Source organism: Phoca vitulina, unplaced genomic scaffold (genome assembly GCF_004348235.1).
Source record: "Phoca vitulina isolate PV1807 unplaced genomic scaffold, GSC_HSeal_1.0 scaffold11, whole genome shotgun sequence".
Lineage (NCBI taxonomy): Eukaryota > Metazoa > Chordata > Mammalia > Carnivora > Phocidae > Phoca > Phoca vitulina.
In genome coordinates this window covers 28,128,207-28,149,285 of record NW_022589714.1, presented here as the reverse complement: position 1 = coordinate 28,149,285, position 21,079 = coordinate 28,128,207, and the positions used below count along the sequence as shown (strand labels likewise).

Sequence of the window (21,079 nt, the reverse complement as noted above, 5' to 3'; positions counted from 1 at the left end):
GTCATATCTGTAAGATATAGGATGGAATCCTGAACTTGCTTCATGGTTTTTTGGTTTGAGTTTTACCATTAATCCCAAACTCTATCACATCAACTAAAGCTTACTCTCTTTTGTGGAAAGAGCTTTGTCCTCTTTACTTATTATGCCCATTCCTGAACTGTTGAATATTACTGTAGATTGTTAAAGGCTTGAAGAGATTTGAAAATCCTATTGAAATAAACATCAACCACTTGGTTTGGAGGAAACTGGTATAAAGGGCTCTGAGACCCCACACTAAATCCCTTCAATCAGCATACAAAAGAATAGCACCACTTGTGAGAGCCACACACACTTTCCTTCAGTTACAGAAGACAGTGATATTCTCTGGACCAAAGAGGAGGTTCATATTAGCATATGGCTTTTACCATTTCTAGCAAAACCAAGCCAAAGGGTAGTTTATGTCTGTTAACCCAAACTATGATAAAGTGTCCAAAAGACAAATGAAATCTCGCATTGGCCATTTTCCTTCATGTTTGTTAATTTTGTAATATAGATAATCCTTCATTTCATATAACTTTTCTTAAGGGATACATCAAATAATGAAGGGGACTTATAATTCTTTGAATATATTTCCAAATGCCTCAAATGATAATTACCTTTAGTCCAGAAGCCCCAGGCATCCCTTTAAGTCCAGGTTCACCTTTATTTCCCTGTCAATGCATCAAACCATGTGAATTTTAAAAAATATAGTCACAATATATCTGATATAAACACTTAAGAGAATACATTTAAAATAATTTTTACATTTTCAACTCTCCAACTGTTTGAAACATAGACTCTGTATGTTAAGCCTACTTATTAAGAAAAACTCTTTTAGGCAAGGAATGAGTCCCCATATTTATAAAGCTTTCTAAAAGCATGTTTTAAAGCTAGCAGCTACAAGTAAGGGACAGGCTATGAAACCTCAGGAACCAGTGCTAATTAGCTGGGTCTCCATACTCCACAGACCAGAGCCATGTATTTTAACAACGTCCTATACACTGAGAATCTTCATCTTTGCCCTGTTTCATTTTCTCAGCATGACTCACCTTCAGCATGCAACTGACGGAAAGAAAATTAGCTTCAACTGTACAGTGGCTTTTTTTTGAAAAAATATGAATCAGAAAATGTTTACTTAGTGCTTTTTCAGGATTCGAGTGCAGTCCTTTCTAATAGAAGCTGGGAGGGCAAGACCAACTTGACAGGGCGAAGAATATAAAAATATAAAAGGGGTTGGGTATATAGAGAGAGAACACATCTGCTGGCTAATAAGGGGAGACTGTCAAAGATAGTGTTCGTTTTCAAATATACTTTGATACCTAAAATCCCAATCTAGTCAATGTCTGGCAAAAGCAAGAGCCAAACTGGGTGTACTAATAAGTAAAGGTAATCAACTTCATTTTCAGCTTCTGAAAAGTTTTCTAGGTTGCTCATGTTGAAACATATGAATACAATATTTGGACTTAAAGCATTCAGCACGTAACAGCATTATTAAGCCATTGAACAATGGTTCCATAAAATTTCTACTTTTACAAGTGATTAAGCAGAAATTCACAGAGGTGACAAGACTTGCTGCAAGTTACAGTTACAGGACTTGATTATGTTAACATATCTTAATGTCATTTAGATAACAATTTTTAAAACTAGAATATAGTATGGTTTAATGGCTTTTTTTAAAAAAAGGTATTATAAACCAAGTTAGATGTTTTCTAAAGATCCACCATAGAGTTTCAGCCTTGTCCTTGCCCTATTTAATACAACTTTTTTGTCCCACCCTAAAATTCATACCAATTGATATTGAAGGCAGAGTTGACAAACTTATTAGTTGACAAAACAGGCAGAGATAAACTAACATGGAGGTAAGTAAACTATGGCCCAAGGGCTAAATCCAGCCCAATGCATGGTTTTGTAAATCAAGTTTTGCCAGAACACAGGCACATCCCACACAGTTAGTCCATGGCTGCTTTTGCAATATAATAGCAGAGTTGAGTAGTTGCAACAGAAGCTATATGGCTCTCAGACTAAAATATTTACTATCTGGCCTTTTGCAGAACACCTGAGCTAATATACTACATGAAAAAGAGTTGAAGTGTTTCACTGGAAAGATTACATTCAAGAGGTATAATTTTAACACTTTGAATCTATTTTTAACAAAATAATTGCACAAGTACAAGATGAGAGAAAACAAACTTTACAGTAATTCATGTAAAAATAAGCAAACTGATCCTGGAAACAGCCATATCAGCTTTCCCAGCCATATCAGCAGAATCTACTCAAGTGGTGGATGCCATACAGTATTGTTCTAAAACTTTTTATGAAAATTCCAGCAGATTTAATGACCCCTAGCTCAGTGTGAGCTAACAATGTGAAGTGGCTGATAAAAACAAGCTGATGAAATCTTAGGCTGAATTCATAAGAATTAGAGCATCCAGAACACCATGGGGGAGTCCACTGTACCCCAGTTACAACTACTATGTATCTTCTTACTCTGTATCTTCTTAGAAAATGACTTTGAGATATTGTGCAGGATCTCTACTTGGTAAGGGTTTTATACCAATTCTGTGCATACTTACTACTGCTAGGACACACAATATTCCAAGGATTCACAAGGATCCACCACTGGTGAAAAGGCAGCTACTTTTCCCTCATCACTGGGCTCCCATGATGTTTTATCCTATTTCTTTCTCTAAGTAGTTTTGAAACTAAAAGTAGAATAGATTAGGTCATCTACTCATCTACTCGTTTTGTATCCCAGGGTCTATTCCCATGGGACAATGTCTAGTTAAAGGTTTAATTCTTCCAAAAGAGCAATTCCATCATTTCCTTTTGTAAGGTTGTCCTACATTCTACCATTAAATAGTTGAGAATAGTTTTTTTTGTTGTTGTTATCTGATTCAAATTGGACTTTTGTTCATTTTTATTGATAGAATTGTATTTTTATTTTTTTTAAAGATTTTTATTTATTTATTGAGAGAGAGAGAGAATGATAGAGAGGGAGCATGAGAGGGAGGAGGTCAGAGGGAGAAGCAGACTCCCTGCTGAGCAGGGAGCCCGATGCTGGACTCGATCCTGGGACTCCAGGATCATGACCTGAGCCGAAGGCAGTTGCTTAACCAACTGAGCCACCCAGGCACCCCAGTTGAGAATAGTTTGAGTCTAGCCAGAACATACTTGATTTGAGCCTCTAATAAACTAAGAGAAAAAAAAAAATAGCTGTCTTAGCACAGGATTCCATATACCTAGAAAATGGTCCAACCATGGTATTCAGAGTTTCAGTTCTATCTTGAGAATAACCTAACCTGGTGCTCGCTTCGGCAGCACATATACTAAAATTGGAACGAGAATAACCTAACCTGACATCCTAAACATATTTGTCAGGCTTGCCTGACATTTTTTAAAAATGAAAGTAAAGATAATATACTATCTTACCCACAGTTCTGAAGGAGAGAATGCCTAATAAAACCCATGACAAGGCATTTTACAATAAAAATTCCATATACATTCTACCAAATAAAAATATCAAGATGATGACTCAGGAACTGGTAAAAAGTTATCCTCAATCCTAACTACTAACCCTCTCCATTTGGTGGGGTTTGGCACCAAACTCCATACAACTCTACACAGTCCTCAGTGCCCCTGGGATGATGAGAGAGGAGGAGGGGCTCAAGTAGTGAGAGATTCCGGACACTTTCCTGCTTAAACCAGACCTGCTTTACATCAGGCTGTTTTTATATGCTTAGTTTTTGTTCTAAGATTTCATTCTTACAAATGACTGTTCAAAGAATTAAAACCACATTTAAAATAAAATCAGTATAGTTAAAAGTTTTCCTGAGTACATAAATGATCATTTTCCATAAAGTTTTCTATCTTATTTAGTTTCATTTTGTTTACCTTAGATCCTGGTGTTCCAGGCTGACCGGGCAAGCCATCATGTCCCATCAAACCCTACATTTTGAAGTGGAAGTTTCAAGAGTAATTTAGAAAACAATATTAGAAAAATATTAAATCAATTTCCAAGGTACACATTCTCATAATAATCTGCTAAAAAATAATACAATATGGGGAAAATTTTCCCACATACATCCAAATAAAGGATAATAAAAAATCTACGCAAGATAGCATGAAGGCCAGCAAAGCCCTCCTAACGTGGTTGCTCAAATAACCTACAAATAGCAAAAATTCCTGGAAAGCTAGTAAAAGAAAAATGTAAACAAAAGTTGATTTTTTTTCCCTTTATTCTCACTTTCTTCCTTCTGTCAAGATGGCTAAATTAGGTTTCTTCATAGATGTCATCCTGGTCAACTTCACATTCAACTTCTGTTTTCTTAAACAATATTTTGAAAGAGTTACCATCTAATAAATTCTCTGAATCTAACAATCTCTCTTCAAGTTACAAAATGATCATATTTTTAACCATATAATTCAAAATATGACAATAATTACTCTAGCAACAAGGAACTAATTTAATTTAGATTCTACTTTAAATACCACTACGTACATTAAAAACATTTGCTTTCTCTTAAACATAGCAAAGGAAACGTGATGAGCAAAAAATATGCAATTAATATCATCAGAAAACATAATCTCAATAGTATCATATTGAAAATACCATGTCATCACTACTACGCTTTGCTATCAATTTAGGATATTATTGCAACTATAAAATGTAAAACATACTGGCTCATCGCACTGTGTATAAAATATTAAGTATGTTACATATACATATTCTCAAAGTTCAGTGAAATTCTAGCCAATACCTTCAGTTTCTGGAAGCTAACTCAAATACTGGTAAATCACCAAGTTTATTCTTTTTTTTTTTTTATTTTAAGATTTTAATTTATTTGACAGAAAGAGACACAGTGAGGGAGGGAACACAAGCAGGGGGAGTAGGAGAGGGAGAAGCAGGCCTCCCGTGGAGCTGGGAGCCCGATGCGGGGCTCAACCCCAGGATCCCAGGATCATGACCCGAGCCAAAGGCAGTCGCCTAACTGACTGAGCCACCCAGGCGCCCCACCAAGTTTATGCTTTCAATGAACAGATGACATGGTAGTGAAGGTGGAGGTTGAATATTCCATTTTAAAGGGAACAGTCTTCTTTTAAACCTCCCCAAAAGTCAAATTCATATCTAATGCACAATATTTTTCTTATTTACTCTTATGTGCAAAATTCACCAACTCTTTCACCAAGCAATGGATAAAATATCTGTGTTAACTTACATAAAGTCATAAACTGTTAAACATGAAAGATATCCATTTAACTTAAAGAAAAAGCTATTATAGGTAATTTGAATCACAGGTTAAAATCAACATCACTTCTAGCAATTTTTATGCAATCTTGCACACATACAATAGGATTTTCATAACTTCTAATATCAAACTCATATGTCCCTTCCAGTCTCAAAACTTCCAAAATTATTTGTTCACTAATTAAGGATCTTCCTATACTACCTCTTCTGAATATATTCTTCCTCATTAGTGTAATAAATGTGTAATTTTTTTTAAAAATGAAAAAAGAACATTTAAAGTTTTAGACTTTTTATGGTACTTAGTTTTTTTAATGAATAGATAGAATATTTGTTTTCTGGTTTCTGGAAAAATGGACATAATCTTTCTCATACAAATGGATTTGTGGACCCCCAAAATCTCACTGTTGGATTCCCCCCAGTTTTATAAACTCCAAAATAAGAACTCCTGGTACATAGAAAATGTATTTCAAACACCCTGATAATAATGACAACATACAGGAATCCCTGGAGCTCCTTTTTTTCCTAGTGGTCCTGGAGGCCCAATGTCTCCCTAAAAATCAAATACAGATTAAATTTAAAATTTTGAATTATCAATCCATTTCCAGGAATTTCCCACCAAAGCATTATGAAATGAAAATTCAATACCAATCAGCCCAGTCTGCCTCCCCTTTCTCTACTGTAAAACAGAAGCAACATAGGATGGAAAAATCAGGAACATAACACCTTAAAGATTTGGGCCTAAGGTCTGTGAAATCACTAAGTCATATATTTTTATGAGAAAATCAGGAGAGATACTGTCATTGTTTCAAACAAAGACCTGGAAATTCACACAGAGTTGGTGAGGTGAGACAACAGGGGGGGAAAAACCATGTGAAAATTTTCTTTTTTATCATAGATGAAGAAACATGATAGTAAACGTAAGTTAAGAAAATACAGGATATAGAATAGCATTTCTACTTCAATTTCTTGGACTGTGGCTAACCAGGTACTCCAAGGGCGTCTTTGAACCCTGAACAACAAGAACAAAAACCTGGAAAGAACATCCTCTGGGAGATAGTGCTGGTCTTATAAGAAGTTGGAGAGGTCTTCAAAGATCCCGCATTTTAATAAAATATACTCTGGGTTGACACTACGATTATGAGGATTTAGATCTATGCAGAAATCTTGCCAGAGATAGAGATGCAGGAGCCAACAAGGCTGGAGGTGTCCAGTGCATGAGAAACTGAATGGTGGGCTAGCCATGGGGGGAGGGTGGGAATCTTTAATACCTGGGACGACCCAGGACTCTTACAGGGGCTGATGTGATATCCATGGCTACCAGCAGGAGGCAGCTCTCCATGCCCCAATTAGGCTGACAGAACTCACACCAATTAACATGAAGCAATGAGCTCATTTTTATCAAGAAAGAAAGAGGCAGCAAGCCATAAGACTGAGAGTTAACAGAAATAACAAATTGCAGATACTGGAATTGTTAGAAACAGATTTTAGAATATATGAGATCTTTACAAATTAAAGAATGGAATCATGAAAGACGATTAGGACCGTAAATGGAACAAGAGGCTGTCAAGAATAAAAAGATGTTATTGAAAAGTTGAACTTTCAGAAATGAAAAGTATGATTGTTTTGTTTTAAATCTATTGATGGTTTAAACAGCAGAGTAGATACAGTAAAGGAAGAATAAGTACAGTAGGAAATATATCCAAAAAATTTAACCAGAATGCTAGAATCAAGGATATGAAAATAAGAAGCTCTTCAGAAGCATGGAGGACAAAATGAGAAGGAATAAAATTCATCTAACTGTAATTCCAGAAGGAGGGAACAAAGATTGGAAGAGATGTAATTTGGAAATAACAGGTGATGTCTTCCAGAGTTAGTGGAAATAATTCCACAGAGCCAGGAAGAAAACTGAATTCTCCCCAGGGCGAATAAAGAGAAATGCATATCTAGATACACTGTAATGAGTTTTAGAACATGAAAGACAAATAAAATACCTTAAAAGAATCCCAAAGAAAGGGACTGATCAGTTACAAAAGAACAATAACTAGAATGAGAGCAGATGTTTCTTAGTTAATAAGGGAATCCTGCAGACAATCGAAGAAAATCCTCAACATGTTTCAGTGAAATAATCATCAACCTTGAGTCATATACCCTACAAAATGATCCCTCAAAACCAAGAGTAAAATAAAGATATTTAAAATTAGATAAAATCTGAAAGGTTGTTACCAAGATATCTGTACTAAAAGAACTGCTAAAGATATAGTTCAGGAAGTAGTAAAATTATCCCAAAAGGATGGTCAAAGAGCACAAGATAGAAAAGTAACCAAGTAAAATAGAAAGCACATGTATAAACCCAAATTATCTGTATAAAACAACAAAACAAAAACTAATTATAAAGACAAAATAATAGCTTCTGAAATTATATCATATTTGAACAATTAACTGTTGCCATGAAGGTGGTAAGAATGTATTCTATGTGAAGACATTACCACTTTGCCCTTCTAATAAACAGATCCAGCCCAAAATCTTTCAAGTTTCATTAATACTCACTTTTTGTCCCATTAATCCTTGGTTTCCAGGAAATCCTGGCATTCCCTAAAAAGTAATAAAGTAGAATTTCAATTTTAAAAAGTATAGACTTTATCACTAAAGATGAATTCAAGTCCTGATTGGATTTTTAACTTGTAAATAATGCATAATTTCAAACTTACATCATCCACTTACAGTATAACACTGCTACTGACAATAATCCAATTTGGAATAGAGAAAATTTATGGGATTCAATATTATATGAACATCTACTGATAGTTAAAGTTTTAAATAAAGGCTTTCAAAAAGAAACACTTATGAGAATATTAACTTTGTTTCTTCTTTCAGACCAACATAAGTGATAAAAATAAGAAGGATACTTCACTTGAACATATTCCTATACTATTTAAAATGAATAATGCAAGAAAAACTGTCAAGTCATAGGAGTTCAGATTCAGTACAACAAAGACCCCCACCACCTCACAACCATAATTAAAAACTAGTAAGACTAATATCCTCCAAACTGAGCCATGAAACACCCAGGAACTTTAATTCCTTCTATAAAATACAATAATCTTTCTCCTAATGATTCCCTTATTCATAAAACTATGAAAAATATGCAGGTCACAGCTTGAGGACAGAAAGAAATATAGAGAACTCTTTACATGGCTCAACCTAGATGTAGAAGTTCTCCAGCAAGATTCAGAGAATATTGATGTTCATTGTACCAATTTGAGAATAACATTAGCATATTCATTAATGGGCAAGCAGTTCTATTGACAGTCATTCAATGCATTTACCAAAATAATCTTTTACCAGCCAAAGCAAACAGTGATGGCACTAACCAATTTCCATTTTTTATTCATTTTTCTTAGTTCCTTTCTCGAGGACACTTCAGTTAAAATAAGTAACACTGGAAATAAGTAACTAGACACATGGCCAAAAAGGAATTTGAAAGACAAGGAAATTGGGACCCATCAGTATTTCTTTGAAAGCCCTCTGCATTATCAGGGCTCTCAAAGAAGAGCAGTACTCCTCAGTAAATCAAGGCACGTGGTAGAGAGGCCACTGTCAATGAGATCAAGTTATCTTCTATTACAGGGAGAGTAGACCATTATTTTGATTTTCACATCTTGACTTTATTAACACAATATTGGTCAATGTGTTAGCCACAATTATAATGCAAGACACATGCATATAGTTCTGGTTTTAAAAATCTGAACTTGAATCATAAATTGGAATTCATGTTGATTTTATTTGGCTCCATTCATTTTGCCACGGCACTACACCCTTTGCAAAGAACAAAAGTTGTATGTGAGCAAGGACTATCAACAAAGGGCTTGTAGTCTAGTTGAAAACACAAACTTTTACAAACATACGAATTAGAAAATAATATAAAACCATATAAATTTTAAAGTAACGTTATAAAACATGAGCATAAAAATAAGGAAAATTAAATAACTGAGTTTTTGTAGAAAGAACATAGAATGATATGAATTGTATCCTTCCAAGGCAGAAAATGCGGATTCTCAATGCAATCAATCAAGATCAATATTGTTCCAAATAAAGGCCTCCATTTCGATAGAACATAAGTTGGCATGACACCATCTGTAATCAATTCCCATTCAAATATACATATACACACACTCACTATAGGTTTAGATTAAGTCCTGAATCGAAATAAAACCTGTCTGTAAAATCTTATCAGATATAAGACAGCCATATATTGTTCTATGCTGAAACTGGTGCAGCTGCGGCCATGCAGAGTCCTTTGGCCCCAAGAATCTCTAATGGGGTCATACAATTACCCATGATACTGTAAGACCTGAGAAGCTGAATTTCTTGCTGCACGCTGTCCTTTACTGATTAGAATTTCATCACTATTCAAGTCTCTATGCCCTCACACAATCTATGATATTAGTACAAATCAGTTACAGATACCCTGCCTCTACTCCTGTTTCGGAAGCCAATTCCAGTGCCAGAAGGGCCACATCCTCACTGTGGGGGCAAATGGAGTTATGCTCAGGCACCCTGACCTCCACCTCCCAGGAGCCCTTGAGAGCCCCCCCAATTCACACCCTGGATCTGATTTGACACCCTATTACCTAAATAATTATAATACTGAGCTTGGTCTCTATTAGGACATAGTCCCAAATCTTATGTTATTTCAGCATATCAGATATTGAGAGTATTTGGGGGGAGATTCCAGATTTGAAAAAAAAAAAAAAAGATTCCTTTTCCTATTGTCTTAACAAGTTAGTAAAACATTATAATTCAGAGATATGCAGTCATATATTCTATGTCTAATTATGCCAAGAACTATTGCTTATTTTATAAATATCAACCACAAATATATAAAACTATAGAATATTTAAAAAGAAGATGTAAAACTGATTTATAAAAGCAAATCTTGGCAAAACTAATATGATACCATGGGTATGCATGGAATAAAAGGCTGTTGAGAGAGAAGTTAACCAGAACTGAAATCATTCAGAGCTATATTAGTTAATAAAATTCTCCTAGATTTTATTTTCCTGGGCTCCTATTTATTGAAATTCACTAAATTTTGCCAATTTTACACTAGCAGAAGTATTATTCAAAACCAACTGAAATTTACCAGCTTGTCGATCCAAAGTATTTAGTGACAATTACTTCATACAGCAAATGTTTTCCAAGCAAACTATTTTATATTTTACTTTCGGCCTGTGTGGTTCTGGATTCAGGCAACTGTGAGAATGTATAAATAAAGACAGAAACAAGCATTTTATTTGGTAAGAGGAAAGCGGTATATTTCCCCACTTCCGTGATTTCAGTCTGGGTTTGAGAAAGAGCAGAAAGTCAACTGGAAAATCCTGCATAATGTTGTGGTGAAAAAAGTGTTGACATAAAAAATGTTCTAGAATCTTCTCTGTAACCATTAAACCATTGATGTGTAACAAAAAGTCATTAAGAATAGAAATACATAATTTAGAATAAAGGGTTTGGCCCCTATTTCCTAAAGACCACTTTGTAATGAAGGAAATATGTCCATGATACATTACTTACAAAAGACAAAAATATCACTTGATACTTTCTCAGGTCCAATGAATTCAGTTACCTTACCCCTGAAATCAGAGCATCTTGGATCCAATCTGCTTGTAAGTAATACAATATTTTCAATGTACTAAAAACAAATCTAACCCGTTAATGGTATTTTTGTATCAAAATTTTCAACCTTTCCGCACAGTGGTAGAGATATTTAATATACAGTTATCAAAATATCAGAAGCATGTTTTTTATTGTATCAAGAAGTGATTTGTTTGTTCCTAAAGATTCATGAACTCTTATTAGCTTATTAGCTAATTAAATTAGCTACAAAATTACAACTATAAATTAGCTTATTATTAACTATAAAAATTACAACTATTATTACAATGATTATTAATAAAAAGCCCAGGGGAAGCAGTTACAGGTTTAGACCCTGAAGTCAGCCAGCCCATTATCCAGTGGCTGATGGACTCCAGAAGTATCCCCATTTTATACAGGGCAAAATAACAGAATCTACCTCATAAAGTTGGTACATTATATCAATTAACTCTCACAAGCTTAGCTCAGTGTTGGCACTCTAATGAAAAAATTTTCATGACTGTCTTTTCACAGCTCCTCCCTGACCTTTGAAAGTTGTGAAATAGATGAAGTCAATTCTCCCCCATGTCTCAAAATTTGTCCTCCTTCTTCCTTTTAAGGATGTCTTTTTTTTTTTCTGGTGGGCGGGGGGTCTTCCTACCTTGCCTTTCTCTACCCTTATTTCCAAAATTTCCCATTGTACCCAAGAGGACTCCAGCAGTCTAAGGCTTCCCACTAGGGGGGTGCCGAGTTGGCAGCGCCCGTCACCCACTACCTTTGTCTTTTCGTGTTTGGCTAACTTTGACTACAATGACTTTTTTGCTTTTTAAACATTCACATGTATTTCATCACAATTCTTTCAGGAAAATATAACAAAAATTTCAAATATATTTTCAGTTGAACCGCACAATGTCTTTCAATCCTTTTTTTTAAAATTCCACAAAACTGACAGATCATTATGAATGATGTACAAAAGATTACTCTGTGGTAAGAGAATGCTGAAGAGAAGTAACTCACAACCATAGCTGCCAAACCTAAAACAAACCAATACATAAGTACTTGTAATAAACCCATAATAAGGAAATCACCAGCTTTACTATTCCCTTTAATACTTCAACACAGTTTTACTACTCCCTCTAATCTTTAAGGGGAAAAAAAAAAGAATCTGAGTAACATTGGATGAATTTCTTCTTCCCTAGCCTATGGATCAGGACCCCACATGGGAATGGACCCAAAGTACCCAAAGGTAAGTAATTTCAATAGAAAATGCTTTGGTAAATATTTCTGGGTTACTTATGTTTACACACAACAGAAAATATCACCAGTTTGACATAATAAGTTACAGAAAGAGACCAGGGCTGGCATCAGAAGGAAAAGCTATCTGGGAGCCCTTACAAAGTTGCTTCATGTTACTGGCATTTCTCTTCAGCATCTAAAAGCATTTTTTAAAGGCCAAAAAGATATTCTAAACAATTTTACTGTTGTCAAAGTATCATTTTTCAGGACAAAAAAAAAGACAAATGTTTAGCAAATTAAAATAACATACCTGAAAACCCAGAAGAGGAGGGGGAGGACAGGATTTAGAGACCCACGGACGGTCTCTGCACTCCCACCACATCATGGGAAAGTCACGGACTCACTCTGAACCCAGAACTCCAGAAAATAACCTGTCCCTTTATATTAGCAAGTAAGATCATGCACATGAAATATATTAGGGAGTTAAAAGGAACATATACATATAGACACATGTAATGCTGAAAACCAACTCCATTTGAAAGAAGTTCCAAAATGATATTGGAGCTGCTCTAAAATGAGTTCTGATCCTCTGAGAACCTAAAAAATGCAGTCCATTTTGGTACATGGAATGTCACTGTATAATGCAAAACAAATTGTGATGAATTTCTCATAAAGGAGAAAAATGAAAATGAATTTTCCAAAGACCTTTAAAGTCAACTCAGTTGCTGAGTAGATTTTATATACCATTTTCTAGAGAAATGTGAATTACTTTTTTAAAGAAGTTCATATATGATCGAAGTCACCAAATGAAAAATTTTTAGAACACCAAATCAAAGGTGAAACTAGTTTAATGAAGAACACAAATGAATTTTTAACCTTAATAGTTATAATTCATATAGTAAAAACTAAATAACCGATTATTTGAAAATTATATCTAATTTGTTGTCTACGTGTCTTTTATTTAAAACCTGTTTTTAAAACATGTATATAGTTACATATTTATTGTGCAACTCAGCCCACTGTGAATTTTGCTGTTTATATATGTATATCCCCATTTTCCTATTGAAAAATTAGATGATACACTAATAAGCATTCACTAAAAGAAAAAAAAACTTGAAGGAAAACTATGTAAGTTTTCTATTGACCCATGACCAATCACACATATTTAGTGGCTTAAAACAACACAAATATATTCTCTTAGTGTTCTGTAGGTCAGAAGTAATGCATGGGTCTCACTAGGCTAAATTCAAGGAGTTGGCAAGGTTGCACTCCTTTCTGGAATCTCCAGGGAAGAAATCATTTCCTATTCATTCAGGTTACTGGCAGTTGGGGAAAAACAAAACAAAATAAAACAAAAACAAAACAAAAAAAAACAAGGTCTCCTATTTTCTTGCTGGGGGCCATTCCCAGCTTCTGGCGGCTACCACATTCCTTGGATCAGGCCCCTTCCCCCAACTTCAGCAGCAAGTAGCTGGTCAGGTCCTTCTGGTGTTGAATCTTTTTGACCTGTTTCTCATCCATCTTTTCTCCTTCTAATTATGTGTGATTACATTAAGCCCACCCAGGTAATCTAGGATAATATCCCCATCTCAAGGTCAATAATCTTAACCATATCTTCAAAGTCCCTTTACATTGTGAGGTAAATAATGTTCTGGGAACTAGGATATGGATATCTTACAGGGGGAGGAGGGGAGTCATTATTTTGCCTACCACAGAAATATTACTTAACATGCAAGGACCAGATAGTTTCTATGTTATTTAAATTCCTCCAGGGCATTAAAGATGGAGGTGATTTAAATTCACATTATGAGGCCACCATACCCTAATAACAAATCCAGTCAAGAATAATATCTAAAAATGAAATCTACAAACTAACCTAATTTGTGTCAACACAAATGCAAATGGCTTTACTATAATGTTAGTAAATCAAATACAGCAGTGCATTAGAAAAGTAGAACATGATTAAGAGAGTTCGCTTCAGGGTACAATGAGTGTTCATTGTTAAGAAATATATCCATATAATATGTTCATCCAAGTTATTAACAGTTTAGAGGAGGAACAATACAAAACCATCTCAAAAAATACTAAAAATGCATTTTGCAGAATTTATCAGGCATTATTAAAAACTCTTATAAATCTAAATCTAGAACTTTGTAAACCTGAATCTGAATCCATTGGAAACCAACTGTAAACATACTTGGTGAAACACTAGACATTTCTGCTTAAAATCAGGAATAAAGCATAAGCTGGATTCTGAAGTAATGATTTCACTTACAGGAAAACATCCTTCCCTCCAAATATTGCATAACACATGGGAATATATGTAACATCAATAGGGGAAGTTAGATGAAATACATCCATGCTATAAATAAAAGGAAATGAGACAGGTGTTATATTCTTTCTTATAACCAGATATGATAAAACATCTGTAATACTGTGAAGTTAAATAATATTTCAATGGACATGACTTTTTATTTTGAAAATGTGTATGTGCTCTGTTTATGTATTCATATATTCAAGACTAAGTTTGGAAAGAATCTTATTAAATGAATGATTATTATCTCTAGGGATGGGAACGGGATTTGGGTAAACGAAGGCAGATTTTGAAATTTACAGCACAACTTCTACATGTTTTGCCTATTTAAGAGAAGTTAAATAAAATGTGTAATAAGTGAATACATAAGGTAATATAAATAAATATAATTGGGACGCCTGGGTGGCTCAGTCGGTTAAGCGTCTGTCTTCAGCTCAGGTCATGATCCCAGGGTCCTGGGATCGAGTCCCACATCGGGCTCCTTGCTCAGCAAGGAGCCTGCTTCTCCCTCTGCCTGCCTCTGTCTCTCTCTCTCTGATAAATAAATAAAATCTTTAAATAAATAAATAAATAAATAAATAAATAAATAAATAAATATAATTAAAATGTACAATAAATAATACATTAAAAAGTTGGCCCATGGAGTTTTATATTTCAAAAATTTCTCAGGAAGAAAAAAATCTAAGATTTTTCTCCCTGCATTTAAGTCATTCAAGAAACTACTGTTAAATACCTGTCTTTCAAAATAAAAGAAGTAAAGATATTAATGGTTGTGGCTATTGTTTCATTTAAAAACAACAACAACAACAACCACCTTATGGGGAGCCTGGGTAGCTCAGCTGGTTAAGTGTCTGACTCTTGATTTTGGCTCAGGTAATGATCTCAGGGTTGTGAGATGGAGCCCCACATTGGGCTCCCCCACTCAGTGGGGAGTCTGCTTGAGAGTCTCTGTGTCTCTTCCTCTCCCTTTCCCCCTCCCCCCATTCATGCACACTTGCTCTTTCTCTAAAATAAATAAATATTTTAAAAAACCACACAAAAAAACTAAACAACAAGAAAGAAGTATACTGCAACCTCACAGCTGTGACCTCAGAGCGTAACACATCTGCTTAGTTTTCATGCCTTGGTAGGTTATTCTCACAGACAATTTTTCACACATTGCTAAGGATATACTGGTAGACAAGGCGTCAGTCTTCCCATCTAGGGAAGAACAATACTGTGTTTAAGAAGTAATTTCTTTGATAACAAAGACAGGAATTTGGCATTTGACAAGATTAGCCTTACCATTTCCCCATAACAGAAGTAACAGAAGGTAACTTTTCTAAAATAAAAATGGTAATAGATCAGATCTAAAAATTGATTTAAAAAATACTATATGTATTTTCAAAGTAAATTTCTAGGAAAATTAATAACCTAAAAATTTCATTGAAGATGTAACAAATAAATTTAAGTGACCAAATTCCTATCTTTGTGAGGATTTATCAATCTTCCCATAAACAACTTTACTCTTGTTCAGTTGTACGTAGATGCACCTTTGTTTTCCAAAATAGATTTGCTTCTGAAATTTTGTCAAAAAATAATAAAGTATTTTAAATACACCAAGAACACTGAGTCTATTTGGAAATATAATTTCAAATTATCATTCATGGCAATATTGAAGTTTATTTAGCCTGAGAAAGATATTAAAGCACATATAGCCTTAAAAAATAATAAGGTAGCTAATAAGATAATTCCATTTTCATTTACCAATGTCACCAAAATTAACTGTTCTCAAGTAGGTAACTTTTATCTTTCTACTACCTTCATATTCCTCTATATTGATCAACCTGTATCATAGCCTTTATATCACTACTTATCAAATTTTATATCAGATACATATAAGGCAGCCATTAAAAATGCAGTTCCCTGGGCTTCAGCCCCTAATTCTGATACATTAGGACTGAGATGGACCAGAAAACTGAATTTTAATAGCCATCTCTCATGATTCTGGTTAAAGTACTCTGGATCAGAGTTGGAGAAACACTGCTCTGTTTACTAGATAGTAAACAGACAGACAAACTCTTGAACATTATTTGCATTTGGGGTGTTAAGCTAGAAAAGTCATCAAGAAGTTTTTTATGAGTATCTACCAATTAAATTTTCATATAATCAATTTTATGTCTCTTCGTTCAAAAACAACTATAGATCATTTTCCCACCATTTTTAACCCTTCATCAAAAGTCTTAATACTGTTTTTCATGATTAACTTCACTTTAATGGAATTTAAGAGTCTTGACCTACCACAGCCTTTTATATAAACCTTTGTACAATATGTTTATTGAGTAAATTTTCTCTTTCTCCTAACTGCAGAGAAACTATTCTATCTAAAACCACCTGGTAGAATATTGTACATTCTATGACTGCTCAGCAAATATTAGCACCTGACTCCATATCTCAATAAGAATCTGCAACAATCCTAAAGCTCTCTCATGGTGGTTTCCCATTTTGTGTGATTAGTCATTCCATTCTTAAAATACATTATTTTAAGTTCTTCATATTTCACCTAAATCCATCAATTAAGTGCACTTTTCATGTAGACATCATAAAACTCCTTTGCCCTTATTTAAATATTCTTCAAATCACTCTTTATACTTCACTTGCAAGAAAGAGATCTTCACTGAAAATGCCTGGTCCCTATGTTCTAATAAATTAAGTTATATGCCAATCTTATTTGATCATTTCCAGTGGATTAAATTCATTATAAACCATTAGGGTCATACATGACTTCTAGAACATTCTCAATACTAGTCTACTCATGATTAATACACTCTTTTGTTAAAACATACCTTGGGGTTTTTTTTCCCCTACAACCTCAGAAGTGTGTACCAAAAAGAGTTTCAAAGCCACAATCTTTTGAAGAACCAAAATAAAAACAGCAAAGCAGGTATGACTTAACAAAGTACATCTGTTTCAAACAACAGAACACTTCAGTTCAATATTCAAAATTGCAAAAATCATTTTTATAAACCATCTGAAACTACTGGCAATCTATTATCTATTTATTAGGTAATTTACCTGATTATCAAAAATAAAAATGTGTATTGGTATAAACAAATATTTTCAAGCGCTCTTTCTCAGATACTCCCCATCTGTATTTTAACACACCCTAACATACTGAAAACATAAACGATTTTCTGATGTTCTCAGAGGCATGAAACATTTGTCTAGTGTTCAATGTGGTAACCACACTCAAGCATTTTGAAAATATTGTTTAAAAACATAAAAAAAGAGTTCATCAGAATGAAATAATCTAGTTACCAAAGTGTGCACTCCAGAGCACATAAAAAATATCAGTTTCCACACTTGTGAAAATAGAATGAATTGAAAACATTCTCATTTCATCTGTTAAAACAGCATTTATATGGATCATGAGCCCAGTATTAAATATAACTTGTCTTGAATAACACTGTTAATTCTGTATTTTCATGCTTTGAAAATGGTGAATGTATTTGGACTAATTCAAAATGATCATATGATACCTTACAATAAAGATAAAAAGTATACAAAACAACCCCAGCCCCTATATGACTAAAGAACATAATTTGAAACTCAAAGTCTTGAAATCTTTGAAATCTAGACTAAATATCCTGTATAGATGGTGATGCAAGTTTCCTCTCCCCCATTCTCTTCAAAACTGAGGTGGATGGAACCAATCCCCATGTCAGTGAAAACAGTGAGCCTATGTAAGCAACATGAGATTCTATTTACCCACAGGTTATGTTACCCATTCTGAGAACTAATCATACATCATTTCATAGGTTCAGTTACATTCATTGCTCTTGTCATTTCAGAGTTCAATAAAGTCTTTTTCAAACTATAAGGACATGAATAAATAAGACTGAAATAACTACATTTTAATGCTTATCAATAATTTCACAATGAACATATTTTTTTAATTTTTTTTATTTTATTATGTTATGTTAATCACCATACATTACATCATTAGTTTTCGAAGTAGTGTTCCATGACTCACTGTTTGCGTATAACACCCAGTGCTCCATTCAGTACATGCCCTCTTTAATACCCATCACCAGGCTAACTCAGAGTTAGCCTGTTTGTTTGTTTGTTTCTCAGAGTCCACAGTCTCTCATGGTTCATCTCCCGCTCCAAACTCCCCCCCTTCATTTTTCCCTTCCTCTATCTTCTTTTTTTTTTTTTTAACATATAATGTACTATTTGTTTCAGAGGTACAGCTCTGTGATTCAACAGTCTTACACAATTCACAGTGCTCAATGCTTTGAAACTAGAACTCAATCACAAGAGGAAAGTCAGAAAGAACTCAAATACATGGAGGCTAAAGAGCATCCTACTAAAGAATGAATGGGTCAACCAGGAAATTAAAGAAGAATTTAAAAAATTCATGGAAACAAATGAAAATGAAAACACAACTGTTCAAAATCTTTGGGATGCAGCAAAGGCAGTCCTAAGAGGAAAGTACATAGCAATACAAGCCTTTCTCAAGAAACAAGAAAGGTCTCAAATACACAACCTAACCCTACACTTAAAGGAGCTGGAGAAAAAACAGCAAATAAAGCCTAAACCCAGCAGGAAAAGAGAAATAATAAAGACCAGAGCAGAAATCAATGAAATAGAAACCAAAAGAACAGTAGAACAGATCAATGAACCTAGGAGCTGGTTCTTTGAAAGAATTAATAAGACTGATAAACCCCTGGCCAGACTTATCAAAAAGAAAAGAGAAAGGACCCAAATAAATAAAATCATGAATGAAAGAGGAGAGATCACAACCAACACCAAAGAAATGCAAACAATTATAAGAACATATTATGAACAACTCTATGCCAGCAAATGAGATAATCTGGAAGAAATGGATGCATTCCTAGAGATGTATCAACTACCAAAACTGAACCAGGAAGAAATAGAAAACCTGAACAGACCTATAACCACTAAGGAAATTGAAGCAGTCATCAAAAATCTCCCAACAAACAAAAGCCCAGGACCAGATGGCTTCCCAGGGGAATTCTACCAAACATTTAAAGAAGAATTAATACCTATTCTTCTGAAACTGTTCCAAAAAATAGAAATGGAAGGAAAACTTCCAAACTTGTTTTATGAGGCCACCATTACCTTGATCCCAAAACCAGAAAAGGATCCCATCAAAAAGGAGAATTACAGACCAATATCCTTGATGAACATGGATGCAAAAATTCTCACCAAAATACTAGCCAATAGGATCCAACAGTACATTAAAAGGATTATTCACCACGACCAAGTGGGATTTATCCCTGGGCTGCAAGGTTGGTTCAACATCCGCAAATCAATCAATGTGATACAATACATTAATAAAAGAAAGAACAAGAACCATATGATCCTCTCAAAAGATGCAGAAAAAGCATTTGACAAAGTACAGCATCCTTTCTTGACCAAAACTCTTCAGAGTATAGGGATAGAGGGTACATACCTCAATATCATAAAAGCCATCTATGAAAAACCTACAGCGAATATCATTCTCAATGGGGAAAAACTGAGAGCTTTCCCTCTAAGGTCCGGAACGCGGCAGGGATGTCCACTATCACCACTGCTATTCAACATAGTATTGGAAGTCCTAGCCACAGCAATCAGACAACAAAAAGAAATAAAAGGCAGCCGAATCATTAAAGAAGAAGTCAAACTCTCACTCTTTGCAGATGATATGATACTTTATGTGGAAAACCCAAAAGACTCCACCCCAAAACTGCTAGAACTCATACAGGAATTCAGTAAAGTGGCAGGATATAAAATCAATGCACAGAAATCAGTGGCATTCCTATACACCAACAACAAGACAGAAGAAAGAGAAATTAAGGAGTCCATCCCATTTACAATTGCACCCAAAACCATGAGATACCTAGGAATAAATCTAACCAAAGAGGCAAAGAATCTGTACTCAGGAAACTATAAAATACTCATGAAAGAAATCGAGGAAGACACAAAGAAATGGAAAAACGGAATTCCATGCTCATGGACTAGAAGAACAAATATTGTGAAGATGTCAACGCTACCTAGAGCAATCTACACATTCAATGCAAACCCCATCAAAATACAATCAACTTTTTTCAAAGAAATGGAACAAATAATCCTCAAATTTGTATGGAACCAGAAAAGACCCCGAATAGCCAGAGAAATGTTGAAAAAGAAAAGCAAAGCTGGTGGCATCACAATTCCGGACTTCCAGCTCTATTACAAAGCTGTCATCATCAAGACAGTATGGTAGTGGCACAAAAACAGACACATAGATCAATGGAACAGAATAGAGAGCCCAGAAATGGACCCTCAACTCTATGGTCAACTCATCTTCAACAAAACAGGAAAGAATGTCCAATGGAAAAAGACAGTCTCTTCAACAAATGGTGTTGGGAAAATTGGACAGCCACATGCAGAAGAATGAAACTGGACCATTTCCTTATACCACACACAAAAATAGACTCCAAATGGTTGAAAGACCTAAATGTGAGACAGGGGTCCATAGAAATCCTAAAGGAAAACACAGACAGCAACTTCTTTGACCTCAGCCGCAACAGCTTCTTCCTATAAACATCTCCAAAGGCAAGGGAAGCAAGGGCAAAAATGAACTTCATCAAGATAAAAAGCTTTTGTAC

General features: G+C 34.6%; 1 protein-coding gene across 1 annotated transcript in view; it reads right to left on the bottom strand.

Moving 5' to 3' along the window:
- COL21A1 (collagen type XXI alpha 1 chain) overlaps nucleotides 1-21,079 on the bottom strand; it is a 180,973-nt gene that overhangs the window by 15,076 nt on the left and 144,818 nt on the right. The window contains exons 18-21 of the mRNA XM_032409621.1: nucleotides 7,811-7,855; nucleotides 5,760-5,813; nucleotides 3,910-3,963; nucleotides 636-689 (exon numbers count right to left, since the gene is read on the bottom strand). Of these exons, the coding sequence (XP_032265512.1) occupies nucleotides 636-689; nucleotides 3,910-3,963; nucleotides 5,760-5,813; nucleotides 7,811-7,855 (207 nt within the window). The remainder of the gene's footprint in view (nucleotides 1-635; nucleotides 690-3,909; nucleotides 3,964-5,759; nucleotides 5,814-7,810; nucleotides 7,856-21,079) is intronic.